At 38.8% G+C, this 16,990-nt stretch overlaps 1 protein-coding gene across 1 annotated transcript; it reads right to left on the reverse strand.

The window, feature by feature from the left end:
- Positions 1-1,123: 1,123 nt before the first annotated feature.
- AMH (anti-Mullerian hormone) lies at positions 1,124-16,685 on the reverse strand. The gene is made up of 5 exons (XM_077475971.1): positions 16,088-16,685; positions 15,815-15,993; positions 15,348-15,468; positions 10,752-10,914; positions 1,124-3,431 (listed from the first exon to the last, which is right to left on the reverse strand). Exons 1-5 carry the CDS (start codon positions 16,476-16,478, stop codon positions 2,537-2,539), a joined length of 1,749 nt encoding a protein of 582 aa, XP_077332097.1. The 5' UTR covers positions 16,479-16,685; the 3' UTR covers positions 1,124-2,536.
- Between the last annotated feature and the right edge of the window lie 305 nt (positions 16,686-16,990).

The raw sequence follows: 16,990 nt of genomic DNA on the forward strand, positions 1-16,990 counted from the left end.
ATTGGCCAATAGGATGGCTTCTCCTTTCGGCCACTTCCTGATTGGCTGGGAGGATAATCAGTGTGATAATAGAGAATGTGAATTTTCACACAACTGGGTGGGCTCTGCGCCCTGAGCCCACCCTTTTTTGAAAGAAATTAGAGCCTCTGGCTCCAATTACATGCTTCAAAAACATACACTCCCTCATTGGAATCCATGGTCCGGAACCCTGTATGTAGATCAGGGGGTCAGGCGCATAGATAGGGGGGCAGCGCCATGTGCCCCTAATAGATGGGCCACCACTGAGTAAAAATACTCCCCAAATGACCCCTATTTGGAATGTAGACAGTACAAGGTATTCAGTAAGAGGCATGGCAAGTTTTTTCAAAGTTGGAATTGTATGAATCATTGTTTACTATTGTGATACTGTGATTGGTCTCAGCTTTTACATGGTACAGGGTGCTGTGATTGGCCCTTGCTACAATGTGATCACTGGTGACAAATCACAGATCACATACACAATAGTAAACAATGACGTTATAAATTAATTCCATTTATGATTGTTGTCTACTAGGTGACATTTGATCACATAAACTTCATTCCATTGGGCAGAGCAATTTGGGAGCGCTAAATACAGCGCTCCAAAGATGCTGCTTGCGGGACTTTTCGGAACGTCCTGCAAGCGCACCACCCCAGTATGAAAAGTCACAAATGAATGGGAGGCGCTTTTCAGGCTCTTAGCAGAGGCTATTTCTAGCACTAAAACGACTGAAAACCGCCTCAGTGTGAAAGGGGTCTAAGTAAAGTGAATCCACCACCCATTCAAAATGGCCTCCAGCCTCACTGATATGACCCCTGCTTTACCAGTAGGACATACTACGCAGTTGTCCCTTTCTGGGGGTGAAACTAAACAGCTCCTCCTGCATCTTCACTGCTTCTTATTCACATGAGTGGATGGATTTCCAATCAAAGCAATATATATGCAGAGAGAAAAAGCACACAACCCTAGTGTACATGGGTTTATGGGGGCAAAAAAATGTTTCCAGATGAGAACCCTTATGGAAAATGCATTCTAGTACAGGTACATAGCTGACTTTCTAGAGAGGTGGCAAAAAGAAGCTTAAGCAATTATCAAACAAACATCTGTAATTTGTTCTTTATCTTTATTAGCCAGTACAACATTTTTTATTTATTATTTTTACATTAGGTTCATTTCTTAAATTAAAACCTGTCTCATAGCCATGAACATGTTAAACTGCAGATCTGATTCTCAAAGACCAGTATATTTCACGAATATTTCCAAACTATATTGAACGCTTACACACTCTACCTCCATATATTTTTTTTTTTTAACCCTTTGCGGTTTCTGTGTTGATGTACTGATTGATACCTCCTTTGGATTTTTCATTTGTATAGAAAACAAGAACAGTCAATACCTGCAGCCAGTGAGTTTACACATCCCAGATACAGCATCTGAAATAGCATAACAATTTCTAGCTCTAGAATTTACATTAAAATGCACTTATACTTAAAGTGTATAATTTGCAGCCAATATGGGATAACACATAGCGTAACCTAAAAAATAAAGATTGCTGCTTACATTTTACTTGTCTTTTCTGAAAACTCCAGAATTCCCTGTCTGTACTGTGCTGGTAGATCTCATTATTAGATTTGAACACTGCCAGTCCTAACAAAGGGTTACAAATCTAGAAGCTGGACTTCTGCATGTTCTGTAAGTTACTGAGGGGAAACTCAGTATGTACCCTCTTTGTCAGTGGGGACAGATTGACTTTCCTCTCATTTGAATTGCTCTGAGTAGTTGGCTATCTGCCTGAGGCCTGGTCTAAACAAACACCTAGAAAGGTAAGAGAGATTTTTTTTCTAAATGTTTTTAGGTATGCTGTGTGAATGGGAACACCAAAAAAACATAGCAGAGTTTTCTCAAATGTAACTACAAAAGTGGAAATCCACTTTACAGGATGGCCTTGGATGGACAGGAAACATTAAGGAGAGTGATAGAAGGTAATTTGCCTGTAGATTCGGGCCTGGCCTACATACCACTGGCAAAATTAAATGTGTACTAAACTATTCAAATCTTTCAGTATGTACTGCATTCTGCCGACTTCAGCAACAAATGCTCCCTTTTATGGCTTAAGTGTACAGAGCTTAACACGTATGCAAATGCTGATTACTTATATATATGAACAGAAACTTGGGTTATATAAACAGGGTTGACATACTTAAAGAAATTAAATCAAATGCACTGTTTTTGAGGAAGGATGTTATTCAGGATGCAGTTAATCCCTTGATCAAGAGAAAGTCTCAACTTTAATACAGGAGGACAAGCACTCGAGGAAAAGAAAAAAATACAATTAATGCCCAGCAAACTAGACATTTATTCTTTCACATTCTAGCCCAAACTAGGAGAATTACGCTAGAACTACAAATGTTTTCTATGGGCAAAACCTTCCCTGCTCTTATCATATAATATTTTTTTTTTTTTTTATAAAGGGCTTGCTTTTAGTGACATAAATGTATACAATGCACATTGATGCCATTATCTGCAACCACATTCTTTTGCAACCATGTTGGGATAAAGCTGAAGCTTAATTCCATTCTCGTGTGCTACCATCAGCCATTGTTCTTGATATTGTATAGGGACACAACATGGTGGTCGGTCAAGGACAGACTGCCTTCTCTCTTGAAGTTGGATGAGCAAAATAACATGGGCCTGATAGTCACTTTGAGTTGTCTGTGGAAATCGGCAAGGACCGACACAGTTATTTATGTTGATTTCTTCTGGAAGATGAATATCCTTATATTCTGCATGAGGTTTTAAGTTGATGGTAAGCTCTTGCAAGCGGCAGTGAGGCTTCAGATCTGCTCCCCGGTTTTGGCGGGAGAGTTTTTTTTGGTCCAGCCAATAAGCTCGAACTGTCTGTAACATTTTAAGAAGCATTAGAGAATGTAGTTTCCTATGCTTACTTTCAGCCAATTGTGGTACTTTCTCCTCTTCCATCTGCAAATAGCTTATGTTAAAGTAACCATAACAAGAGTTTATAAGTTTCTGAAGAACTTGGATATGCTCAGCAGTTGAAAGAATTTCCTTCAAGTCTTCCAGTGCCACTTGCATCTTTTCTGTTATCTTCTCTAGCAGTGTTCCATTTAAGCTACCTTGAATTCTCCTGGCCAGTACATCTTTGCTGCCAGGCAAAAATAGAAGAACAAGAGGTTCCTGAGATTCAACCAGCCATTCCAAGGCCTCAGTCTCTGTGACATTGAAAAGTTGGGGTCGAAGGTCACCAGCATTGCCATTATAAGGATCAAGAAGAAGATTAATAGTAGAAGATGCTTTTCCATTAGATGTCATCAGAAGTGTTGAGAAGTGAGCCAGTGTTTCTAAAAAATCATCCTTTTTTGTAGCTGGAATCACCATTTGGTTAGACTGCATCCTGCAAATATAACATAGCATTTAAGTCACATAGGAAATGTTTGCATCCTGAGTAGTACATATGGAGGGGTTAGGATTTCAGTGATTTGCACACCACAGTAAAATGGCAACTTTGGAATTGAAGCAGGCAGTATGTTGGTCCCTGGGAATTTTGTCTGGTTTATACTGCACAATAAAAAAAGCATAATACTGTAACTATGTATTATGGCCCCCCTAGGAAAATTATTAAGTGGCCCTGTTTGCTTTCATAACAATCGTATGGAGATTCCCAAACAGTGTTTACAATACTACTTTCCAAACCTGTTTGCTAAATGCTATTACCCCCTGCTTAAATCACTCATGTAAGCACTGTCCATCCCTCCACCCCCTGCCTCTGAGGCTTATAGCAGTTACATGGTCTTCTATGGGTTTAGTTACATCCTTGATAGAGGCATGCAAGGGGGTTAAAAATTCAGTATAAACATCTTGGAGCCTGTATGGGAGTATGTCTAACCAGGGCATACTAAAAACAGTCTTCAGCATTTGGTGAAAATAGTCTTAAGGGCAACCTGTGAGGGTAGAAATATGGTATATGTCATTGGTGACTTTTCTTTAACCTCCCTGGCGGTATGATTATTTCAGATTTTAGGTGCTGAAAGCGGTACAATTATTTTGCATGAAAATTTGGCGTTTTATATTGTAGTCCTGTAATTCTTAGGAATAACTCACTTAAATCTGTCCAAACCAGAGTCTAGTAAACATCCCGGGTATGATAAAGTTTGAAAAATGAAATCATAAATTATAATATAATAAATAACTATAAATAATTATACCAAATAATAAAATAACAATAATAAAAAACATTCAATAATTTAATCAAATCAAAAACACTGAAATTTGCTTGGTTGCAGAATTGTCACTGTCATTACTTTTCAGTATTTGATGACGGATCTCCCCACAAATCGCTATCACTCAATTCTGCGAGTGATTCTAATTTATTATCGCTGTTTTCTAGCTGGTCTAAAATCACTTTTCATGTAAAGGGACAGTTTTGGTTGCTATGGACAATCTCCAGTTTCCAGGCAGAAAGAACAGTTTTTATAATATAAAACTGCATGCAGAGCACTGGGCAGACCACTAGGGACAAAGGGGATGTGAAATAATTACATACAGCAATGTAATCTGTAAGATTACATTATACTGTATGTAATGTGTGTGTTTTACTTTTTGAATTTGGCGACGTTCTCCGTCCCCGTGCGTCGCTACGCTCGCAGGGAATGGAGCTCGGCGGTGTGATAGATCGAGCGGAGGACGGCTCACTCGTACAGCGGGGGGGGGGACATCGCTGGATCCAGGGGAAAGGTAAATAAGCTCTTCCTGGATCCAGAGATTCGGTCCCGAGGCTGGCTCGGGGTTACCGCTAATGGTACAAAATTTTCACCCCGTGCCAGACTCGGGAATACTGCCAGGGGGGTTAAAGGCTGCAGGGCTGTCATTTTTGTCTTAGCTTTAGAACCTAGTGTAAGAGAAATTTGAATCCTCCCAATTTTGTGTGCGTGTATGTATATATATATATATATATATATATATATATATATATATATATACACACCATATCTCACAAAAGTGAGTACACCCCTCACACATTTTTGTAAATATGCTATTATATCTTTTCATGTGATAACACTGAAGAAATTACACTTTGCTATAATGTAAAGTAGTGAGTGTACAGCTTGTATAACCGTGTTAATTTGCTGTCCCCTCAAAATAACAAACAGCCATTAATGTCTACACTGCTGGCAACAAAAGTGAGTACACCCCTAAGTGAAAATGTCCAAATTGGGCCCAATTATCAATTTTCCCCGGTGTCATGTGACTTAGTGTTACAAGGTCTCAGGTGTGAAAGGGGAGCAGGTGTGTTCAATTTGGTGTTATCGCTCTTACTCTCTCATACTGGTCACTAGAAGTTCAACATGGCACCTCATGGCAAAGAACTCTCTGAGAATCAGGAAAAAAAGAATTGTTGCTCTACATAAATATGCCTAGGCTATAAGAAGATCGCCAAGACCCTGAAACTGAGCTGCAGCATGGTGGACAAAAGACTATAGAGCAGTTTAACAGGACAGGTTCCACTCAGAACCGGCCTCGCCATGGTCGACCAAAGAAGTTGAGTATACGCGCTCAGTGTTATAGCCAGAGGTTGTCTTTGGGAAATAGATGTATAAGTGCTGTCAGCATTGCTGCAGAGATTGAAGGGGTGGGGGGTCAGCCTGTCAGTGCTCAGGCCATATGCCGCACATAGCATCACTGGTCTGCGTTGCTGGCGTCCCAGAAGGAAGCCTCTTCTAAAAATGATGCACAAGAAAGCCCACTAACTGTTTGCTGAAGACAAGCAGACTAAGGACATTGATTACTGGAACCATGTCCTGTGGTCTGATGAGACCAAGATAAACTTATTTGGTTTAGATGGTGTCAAGAGTGTGTGGCGGCAACCAGGTGAGGAGTACAAAGCCAAGTGTGTCTTACTTACAGTCAAGCATAGTGGTGGGAGTGTCATGGTCTGGGGCTGCATGGGGAGCTACAGTTTATCGAGGGAAACATGAATGCCAACATGTACTGTGACATACTGAAGCAGAGCGCAATCCCCTCTCTTCAGAGACTAGGCAGCAGGGCAGTATTCCAACATAACAACCCCAAACACACCTCCAAAATGACCACTGCCTTGCTGAAGAAGTTGAGGGTAAAGGTGATGGACCGGCCAAGCATGTCTCCAGACCAATACCCTATTGAGCATTTGTGGGGCATTCTCAAATGGAAGGTGGAAGAGAGCAAGGTCTCTAACATCCACCAGCTCTGTGATGTCATCATGGAGGAGTGGAAAAGGACTCCAGTGGCAATCTGTGAAGCTCTGGTGAACTCCATGCCCAAGAGGGTTAAGGCAGTGCTGGAAAATAATGGTGGCCACACAAGATATTGACACTTTTGAACATTTTCACTTAGGGGTGTGCTGACTTTTGTTGCCACCGATTTAGACATTAATGGCTGTGTGTTGAGTTATTTTTAGGCGACAGTAAATTTACACTGTTATACAAGCTGTACACTCACTACTTTACATTGTAGCAAAGTTTAATTTCTTCAGTGTTGTCACAAGAAAAGTGAGATACTGTATATAGCTCACAACCCTTTCTTTTCCTTCATACACTTTCTTTGCATATGACACTGATCACTCTCTGACGCACACACTTGCTATTCTTTCCTGGAATTTTCTTGCCCATACTCCTGCCTATACATTTGTGCCATTGCTTCCTTTTATGTAAGCATGTGTAGAAAACCCAAATGTGCCGTAATAAACGTCATAACAGCCTTGGAAACATGCCTAGCATGTTTGTTCACTCGCTACAGAGATACTGATAAGGGCGATTAGGAGCCACTAATTTTTTGTTGTAAATAACTCAATTCCATGACACTTGTGAGTCACTGACCTGGAACAAGTATTTAGTTCAGACTTTCTAGACTTCTCTGGCTCCATGCTTGTTCCAAGTAAATCAGTAACTTGATAGTAAATTCAGGATCAGGATGACAGCCCCAGAGTCTATAACTTTAAAAACAAGTAAGCAATGGTAGCTTTTTTATTTTTTTTTCCCACCAAATTAATAATAAAAAATAAATAAAGTGGAACTCCAGCCAAACAACTTAACACCATGATGAAATACATATAACTGATTTACTTTCCAAAATCTTTCCAATTCTGCTCAGCCAATCCAACAACACTGCATGTTTCATCTGCCTGCTTAGGTTATGAGCATCACCACATAGTTTTTCTTCCTGTATTTTGCTCCTCCTGTAATTTGCCTAAATACTTTCTTTCCAGATCCTGGTGGGATCACCCACAGTATTTTTAGAATAGATTTAAAAATGTTAACATAATATTGACTTCTTCTATAAACACTGTAGAGAAAACTATTTGTGCTCCTGAATACCTCAATCGTTCCTGAGTAGTCCAATTACCTGGCCCAAGTACTGGCACATGTGGGCAGGTTGGGGTGCTTAGCCCTATGCAAAGTCAGTTTTCAGAAAGCTGATATTTACTTAGACCTTTTGAGGGTTTTCAAAACAACTTTGACCATAAGATGCCTGCTGTGCAACATGCCTATTATTTTTGTTTAATTAAGAAATAATACATGTTCACTTTAAACAAACTGTGCACTGATAAAATTGTCCTCGCAGGTATTACTGTTGTTTATTTATTACAAGGGTGACCAAATAAATGCATTTAGAAGTTGGAAGACCAACTTAAAAACCATCAGGCCCTGAAAAGTTAAAAAATAGGCATCAGTTTTATTCATTTATAGTTGGGAGGGCTTCCTAGACAAACTTTATCCATCACTGGTGTTTAAGCCAATACATAATACACAAGCAAACTAGTTATTTTGAATATTGAATCAATATTCAGCTTATCACTAGCAAATACTGCTTTACAATATGGCTTATGAACATATTTATCTATGCTGTAAGTATGTTGCTATGTAAGAATAACATTTTTAAAATTTTATCAAATACTTACCGTAATTTTCCTTTCCTGATGCCAGTCCATGGCAGCGCACATTTGCTATAGCTCTGCTCCTATATCCACCCATAGGTCATGTTTAAATCTATAAAAGGAAAGCTAGAGAAACCTCCTCCATTCTCCATAAAAATAACACGATAATGAAAGAAGGGTTCATATGCTGCCATGGGTTGGCATCAGGAAAATAAATTTATGGTATTTAATACAATTTTTCTTTTCTTTCCTGACACCAACATGGCAGCATACATGTGATAAATAACGTGCTAAACAGGGAGGGTTAACATGTATAATCAAACTTTATTACAATGGACATAGAAACCTGGATCATTATTCCATGGAATCCATTGATATAGGAGCACCTGAATTTTCCATGTAGTGTCTGAGACAGGTGTACTGTGCTAATCAGCCTGCGGCTTTGCATATGTCTCCATAGGCATTTTGCACACACTGCCCGAACCTAAAGACGTAAACATGGATCTAGATGAATGAGCCTCTATCACTTCTGGAAGCTCTTGCCTGGATGCACTGTAAGTTTTGTGGATGACCTTGACTTTCCAAGATGACAAGGTTTTGCTTCCTCCTCCAAATTTGCCTGATGGAAACACAAACAGCCTCCTGGAGGAATTTAACTAGGACGCTGCTTGAAGGTAGGCAGTGCACTTTAGACATTTGGTACGTGCAGTGTAGGTCAGGTACTGTCTCTGCCAGGAAAGGATGGAACCACCACTGTGTAAGATGAAAACAGAAGCCACCTTGGGAACAAAGGTGTTAGAGGGGCATAGGCCCCAATTTGTCCAGAACGAAGGCTCTGTAGTCCCAAGTGGTTGCAAATCTGATACTCTGTGCTTGATGTCCCACTGAGGATAGCATTCTGATGATGCATACAGAGTCCTGGCAATGAAATCCAGGACCTGAAACCTGAAAACCCACTGGGAATGTTCTTCCTCCTCAGGGTCAAGTCTCAGGACCAACCTCTGAGGGAGGTTGCTCTAGCTTTCCTTTCATAGATTTAAACAAGTTCTGTGGGTGGATATAGGGTTATAGCTATATCGGGTGTACTGGAACAGGTACATCCAAGCTACTACCTCCTGTGCAATGCCTGGTGAGCCTCAAGAACACAGCACTCAGCCTGTGAAGTCTCTCCATATGGTCCATGCTATGAAAGTCAGCTAAAACATTGTTTTATTTTTGCATGTGAACAGCAGTTAAAAAGTAGAAGCCAGGCTGACCATCTAACACAAATGCAAATGAGAGATTTAAATAGAAATAGACATCTGGAGGTATATACTTTTCAGTATATTTTTTCATCATACTTTTTCATTACATTTTTTTTTTTTTTGTGATACATGTTTTTAGATAAATTCATGTACAATTGTATGCTTATAGTGTTCTTCTTTTGTATGTTTTGATATTTGCTACCACACCCTTTTTTGGGTCACGTGACCCTTGGGGTTGATCATGTGATTTATTATACACTATTTAAAGTGGTTGTAAACCCTTACAACCAACTTTGACCTACAGGTAAGCCTAGATTAAGGCTTACCTGTAGGTCCAAGAAATATCTCCTAAACCTACACGGTTTAGGTTTAGGTATACAGGCACCGCTGTCTACGGCACATGCGCCGTAGACAGCGGCGCACAGGCGCACTGAGCGCGCCGCAGTCAGCGGTGATATGCCGCGCGTGGCGGCTCCCGTGCGCATGCGTGGGAGTGACGTCATCGCAGCTTCGCCGAATGACAGCGGCGGTGCGGCGAGACCCACTGAGAAGATGGATGCACCGTACTACAGGGGACAGCGGTGACTACGCTGGCTCCTGTGTCAGGTAAGTGACACATAATGGACTACTGGATGCATAGTAGTCCATTATGCTTTACCTTTGCAGGGAATGAAAGAGGAAGTAAACCCATCGGGGTTTACTTCCTCTTTAAGATGTTTTGTGTCATTTATTTATTAGCCATAAGTATGGTCTGAGGGCCGTAATGTGTATGCTACCATGTTGGTGTAGGAAATAATGTTTTAATTACTTACGGACCACCTGCCGTTGTTTTAAGTCGCTACTTTGAAGAGGAATATTGTTGTTATGGCCGCAGCTAGCTGCTATAACTCCAGTATCCTCTTGTTCAGCAGGCGGTCCGTTTTCAGATAAAAGTGGTCTATGCGGCGGATCATATATCATTGTCTCCATATAATTGCAGGGTGGAAGCGACGTCAACACGCCAAACCACACATATGAGGTATCGCCGCGATCGTTAGAGCGAGAGAAATAATTCTAGCCCTAGACCTTCTTTGTATTTCAAAACATGCAACCTGTAGAATTTTTTAAACATTGTCTATGGAGATTTTTAAGGGTAAAAGTTTGTCGCCATTCCACGAGCGGATACGTGACATGTTGGGTATCAATTTACTCAACGTAACATCATCTTTCACAATATAAAAACAAATTGGGCTAATTTTACTGTTGTCTTTTTTTTTTAAACTAAAAAAAAAAGTGTATTTTTTCCACAAAAAAAGTGCGCTTATAAGACCTCTGTGCAAATACGGTGTGACATAAAGTATTGCAACGACCGCCATTTTATTCTCTAGGGTGTTAAAACCCCCACATTATATGTATTTTTTTCTAAGTAATTTTCTAGCAAAAGAAAAATATTTTCAACTTGTAAACACCAAATCTCAGAAAGAGTCTCGGTCCTTGACTGGTTAAGAAGCAGCCTGTGGTCTTACAAAATAAAGTTCCTAGAAAAAGGTAAAAGAGGCAGTGGTCTTTTAATACACACCTGGAACCCAGTCTTTTTCGATCAGACTGCATGATGGATGGAAAGACTGCAGCCTGGGCATGATGGCCTACAATCATAAGTATAACCGGTGTGATTTTGGTCAAACAATTTTCATCCATTCCAAAGAGGTACTGTTCTGATTCAGTAGCTGAAACTGCAAGTCCTGTCCACATAAGAAAAGTATATGGCAAAGTAAGTAAAGAAATATAATTTTTTTGATATAAGTCAATGTTTTTGTATGTCAGGAGAGAAAGCACAGAAATATGCACAGATTGTCCTTAGCTACAAATGGTAATGTTTCAAAGCAGGTTGCAAATAAAAACCTTATTCTTGTAGTAGATGTTGTGTATGAAAGTTCAGTAAAAATTTTTAGCACAACGAACAAAAAAAATCTAATTTTAAACTAGCATGGACCACTAATTATAGATCATTTTTTTATAACTACTACCATAAATGATCTATGTATATTTTATGTTACAGCTAAAATACTAATTCTCTTAACGGTATGTAGATAAAAAATTTTAAGATAAATAATTACTATTACTTATTTATTCATTACTAATTAATAAATAAATAATTGACAATTTTTTAAACCAAATGAACACCATCAACTGTATCTCAAATGCACATCAAAACCCAAAGTCTGCACAATATGTTAACTAATATATATGTGTATTTAAATCCAACAAAATTGATACTATATCACTATTACTATAACTATATATAAACTATTTAAATTATGTTTTTATAATATGTCTATCCAAAAGGGTTCACTTCTGGTGGATCATAGGAATAATGATTACAATCCTCTTATATATTGAAATAAGGTCCCCCGGTTGAGTTTATTTTGGATTGATGCTTTGCTTGCTTGTTTTAATCATGAAATAAAACATGATCACTAATAATTGTTCATCGTGGCAGAGATATACTGTACAATGAAATGGTCTCTTGATTAGGATATTTGATAGCTCTCTTGAACAATCTTTATTAGTTGTCAACTTGGCTTTAATTCCTCTTTACTTTTCTTTAGCCTGTTGAACTAGGATCTCGTATAGAGAACTATTCTGCAGGAACTTAGAGCCAGTATTTTTTATTTCCTACATTCAGATAAAAAAACTGTTATAACCTATATGTCTGAAACTGATTGATGGCTGTGGGGCAATTTAAAATCATAAGTACTGATGCTAATATATGAGGCCCATTTATTAGAAATGGAGGAAAGAAGAAAAAAATGGTCTGTCTGTAACAATCAACAAAATCCTCGTTGTCTTTTGTCTAGAATGGATTAAAAAGAGGTGGAATCTGATTTATAACTCTAAATTTTTCTTAATACTAACTCTGCTCAAAACTGCATAAACCTATATATTTTTTTGGTTGAATATACAATAAACACTAGAATAGCTTATGTATAATATAGACCTGCAAATACATACATTACGTTGTCAAAAGTATTGGGACACCCACCTTTGCACGTACATGAACTTTAATAGCATCCCAGCTTTAGTCTGTAGGGTTCAATATTGAGTTGGCCCACCCTTAGCAGCTATAACAGCTTTAACTCTTTTGGAAAGGTTGTCTGCAATGTTTAGGAGTGTGTCTATGGGAATGTTTGACCATTCTTCCAGAAGCGCATTTGGGAGGTCAGGCACTGATGTGGACTAGGTCTGGCTCGCAGTCTCCGCTCTAAATCATCCCAAAGGTGTTCTATCGGGTTGAGGTCAAGACTCTGTGCGGGCCAGTCAAGTTCCTGCACCCCAAACACACTCATCCATGTCTTTATGGACCTTGCTTTGTGCACTGGTCCAAATCATTTGGTGGAGGAGGGATTATGGTGTGGGGTTGTTTTTCAGGTGTTGTGCTTGGACCCTTAGTTCTAGTGAAGGGAACTCTTGCATCAGCATACCAAGACACTTTGGACAATTTCAGGCTCCCAACTTTGTGTCCCAACATGACTGTGCACCACTGCACAAACAAGGTCCATAAAGACATGGATGAGCGAGTTTGGGGTGGAAGAACGTGACTGGCCTTCACAGAGTCCTGACCTTAACCCAATAGAACATCTTTGGGGTGAATTAAAGCAGAGACTGTGAGTCAGGCCTTCTCATCCAACATCAGTGCCTGACCTCACAAATGCGCTTCTGGAAGAATGGTCAAACATTGCTATAGGCACACTCCTAAAGCTTGTGAACAGCCCTCCCAGATGAGCTGAAGCTGTTATAGCTGCAAAGAGTGGGCCAACTCAATATTGAACCCTACGGACTAAGACTGAGATTGTCAAGTTCATGTGCATCTAAAGACAAGTGTCCCAATACTTTTAACAATATAGTGTATATTTTAATGTCATTTATCTAAAAAGTAGCACAGGAACAAAAAAAGTAATTGTGGAGGCAGCTATTTTTAGGGCTTAATTTAGATATAAGTAGGCAACTGGATAACAAACCAGTAATCCGTTCCATGTTAGTTTTTGGTGCAGTATAGTTTAATTTTCTTTAATTAACCCCCAACACTAAAAATAACTTAACAATTAAGGTGGACCTTGCAGTATCTGCAGCAGCTTACTGAAATCTCCCCCACACCTCTTTAGTAGTTATTTTACTATAATGGTTTAAGATATGATTTGGCTACTATATAGCCCCCAGTTGTTGTGGGTTGTAAGGTCTAGTTTTATTCAATCCTAAATATTTTACCCTACAAAATAAAATGCTAGTGCGCACAACCCGTATAACTAAAAAATAAAATACTAAGACACTCCACTTGTGCTAATGGGAAAATCAATAAGGGGAAGCAGCCAGCATAAAAAGTGATCTCAACACCAAACTGAATTAATATAAAGAAATATGCAGCGCTACCCCACTTCCTCAAAAAAACAAAATAATCTGAAAAAAATATATAAACAATACCCTGATGCAGAGAAAAATGTGCAAATCAGCAAAAAATGAAATAACTATGAAAAGTGATAAGTATAATGAAATTCAAAGTGCAATATAAACAATTAAAAATATAAAATCAAAGTGCAGTATAGTCCATAATATCCACACAAATAATCAGTGCAGTATAGTGTCCAAATAGCAGCAATATTCATAAAAGTGAAAAATGTGCAGATGGTACATAAACCATACAAGAAATCAGTGCAATAAAAATTCCAAAATGCTGTGATCATATAATAATATAATTTGCACATTTTTCTCTGCATCAGGGTATTGTTTATATACCATATTATATTTGTTTTTTTGAGGAAGTGGGGTAGCGCTGCATATTTCTTTATATAAAATATTTTACCCTATTGCCACTTTTTGACCGTAAACCCTTAGCCCAACCTATGAAATGGCACTACACCCAATACCCTTTTCTAGTTTTTGGTTACAGTGGGGAAGGACTAACTTACCCTTTGGCAACTTTAAACTATGAGTCTAATTTTGTTGAAAATAAGAGAATCCCCTCTAAGTAAACTATTCACAAATGTTTTGGCAGATTTCTACCTTTCTCTGTTCTGATAAAATGGCTGTTTTTCGCAGTGTCTATTCTCAGACACCTTTCTAATTGGGAGGCTCACCTTTCATTAAATGAGTTGGGAAAAATCAATGCTGAATTGAAAAAAAGCTGCAGTGTCTGCACTTAGGTTGGATTCACACCTGTGCAGTTTTAGTGCTTTTTGCATTTTGCAGATTTCTACTACAGTCCATTTAACATGATTTCCTGTGGAACACGTTCTGTAGTTGATATCTGCAAAAGGAAAAAAGCACTAAAAATGCATAGGAGTGAATCAGGCCTTAGAATAGGATGAACAATAGAAAGCATCTAATCAAATATGTAATTTCTATTGCACAGATGGCATGAAATTTAACTTGGGCATTACCATAGCATTTGCATTCCATATATCCAAGTGCCTGCATATAATTTCTGATTATCTGTACATCATTGTGTGAGCCCTGATTGCTAAGGTGCTCTGATATACAAGTAGCTATCTGCATCTGTGATCACTGACTTTGATCCACCTAATCCACCTTCACTATTGGTTATTGAGTCCACACAACACTGTGGTGGTCCAGTAGTAATGTACAGAAGGTAAGAATAGACAGGTCAGATTCAGTGACCAAAGGTGCTAATCTCTATGTTCATGACTCTTGAGATGCTCAACAAGAAACCAAAATGATGTACAGATATCTGGAGGGTCCTGCTATACAAAATAAGTGTCAGTTTTATGTAATCTTACTACCCACAGTTATTAACTCTCCAGGGGTTACCAAATGCTAAATTATAAATTTTAGTTGGAGTAGCGATTTTAAAGTGAAGTTATGAAGAGAGAAATATGAAAGCTGCCGCTGCTAATTGTTTTAAATATACAGACCCTGGGGTCATCACATTAAACTCAACATTACTACCTAGTAAGGCACTGAACTGGAACTGGCATGCCAAACCATAGCTTCCTTACACTGACTAGCTAGGTAGTGAGTAGGGATATAAATGTCTGCTCTGGCCATTTTTAAAAACAAGCCAGCAAACACAGTTTTTCCTCCTTCTCATCTGCTTTCTTTAAATTGCAATAATATTATTAAAAATAATAATATACCATATTACTTTTGTTTGCTTCCTTACCCTCAGGATATTGTTTCATATGAAAGGAGATGTGAAGTGTTAGGTCTCCCGACTCAACACTCCTAACCATTCCACTGAGTTTGAGGACCAGATAGCGGGTCTCTGGTGACATGCAGACAACCTATAAATATAGTGCTTTAATCAAAAGTTCAGCTTAACAAGCAAAATGAGTTACACTAAGCAAAAATATGTAAATATAATAACCCCTTAATTAATATAATAAAATCTTGGAATAATATATAATAATGGTGGTTCACATAACCGTTTTAACAACCATTTATCCAACTACTGTCTTCAACCACAGAAGAACTACGAGTCCCAACATGTCCCACCAGCTCTAAAAGCTACATACTGCCCAAGCCTATCCTAGATACAACATTATATTATTGACAATTGAGTGTACATTATGTTCAACATTTGCACATATTCCCAGCTAATTAAATATTTGGTAAATTGGCTATACCTACTTGTGGTTGAGGGAAAGCTTCTCCTGACATTCTGATCTTGGAGTTAAGATGACCCACAGGAAGCTTGCGGGTATCAAGAAAAAATACTCCTATTAGTAAGTGCAAGTGTTGAAGGATGGGAGAAATGGATTCCTGTACGATTCCATGAAAATGCATGCTGACCCCAGATTCCCACTTCACTTTAGGTGAGAGGAAAAAGTATATTAATAACTAATATTACAGCAGCACTTTAAAAATGACAATTATCTGTTATTTTACAGAGAAAAAAAATACCTTTTTTCAGGTGCATGATCACCAATTGTCTTCCTTGATGATCCGCAAGAAAGTTTGCAAGTTGCTTTGTAGCTATCAGAGCTGTGGACTGCTTGTCTTCTAGGCATATGCCAAACAAGTGTGGCTGTTGCCAAGATTCTTGATTGACTGAATCCAGAAAGGCAGCCTCATACTCCCTGAGGAGACCATGTGTCTCCAGGTCACCCCAACTTGTTCCTGCCAATGCCTCACATACTGTCTCATTTTGTTCAGAGTATGACACTTCTACTGGTAACACATTATTTTTCTTGTCCACCATACCTTCTTCTATGTCCCTCTCACCAACGTTGCTGGGCAATGATTGACACATGAGAGGAAACAAAAACCACCACACGGCAAAGGAAATCCCCATTTCTCTGCTGAAGAAGTATCAATAGAATTGTAGGTGTCCTTGATTGAGCCACTATTTTAACCCTTTTTCTTCCAGAGCATACAGGGTCAGAGACATCTTTTGAAGACCAGTTGCTTTTAGATAGCCTAGTCCTTCTAGAGCAGTGGTGCCACCTCACTGCTAATTATTCTGTTGAGAAGATGTTGCCAAGTCATGTGCAGAAGGGAGGGATGTTCCAGTGTTGTGAATAGTTAGAAAACCTTGAACAACCTGGGGGATGTATATTCCCAAACTGTGTTCTCCCATGTGTATGTGTATTTTGTTAATACAGATGGAATGGGATCCCTAGGAATTTATTTTTACTCTTCCGCCCCTGTGAAAGAATCTCCTGTACCTCGACCTTGAATGTGGCCAGGATAACAATACATCTATTGAAGAACTTGCCAGAAAAGTCTAACAGCACATGTATAACTGGTTATTAAAAATGGGGAGATTTCAGAGACATCTGCTTGATGGAAGATTGGAATTAACAT

Source organism: Lithobates pipiens, unplaced genomic scaffold, assembly GCF_037356315.1.
Source record: "Lithobates pipiens isolate NorthernLeopardFrog02 unplaced genomic scaffold, aLitPip1_a1.2 Scaffold_13, whole genome shotgun sequence".
Lineage (NCBI taxonomy): Eukaryota > Metazoa > Chordata > Amphibia > Anura > Ranidae > Lithobates > Lithobates pipiens.

What these genes read in the sequence shown, in the direction of transcription:
- AMH (XM_077475971.1), bottom strand. Translation starts at nt 16,478, where the DNA reads ATGGGGATTTCCTTTGCCGTGTGGTGGTTTTTGTTTCCTCTCATGTGT. An exon ending in GATCATGCACCTGAAAAAAG is followed by an intron (nt 15,994 to 16,087) that starts GTATTTTTTTTC and finishes TCTCACCTAAAG; the next exon opens with TGAAGTGGGAATCTGGGGTC. An exon ending in AAGCTTTCCCTCAACCACAA is followed by an intron (nt 15,469 to 15,814) that starts GTAGGTATAGCC and finishes CTATATTTATAG; the next exon opens with GTTGTCTGCATGTCACCAGA.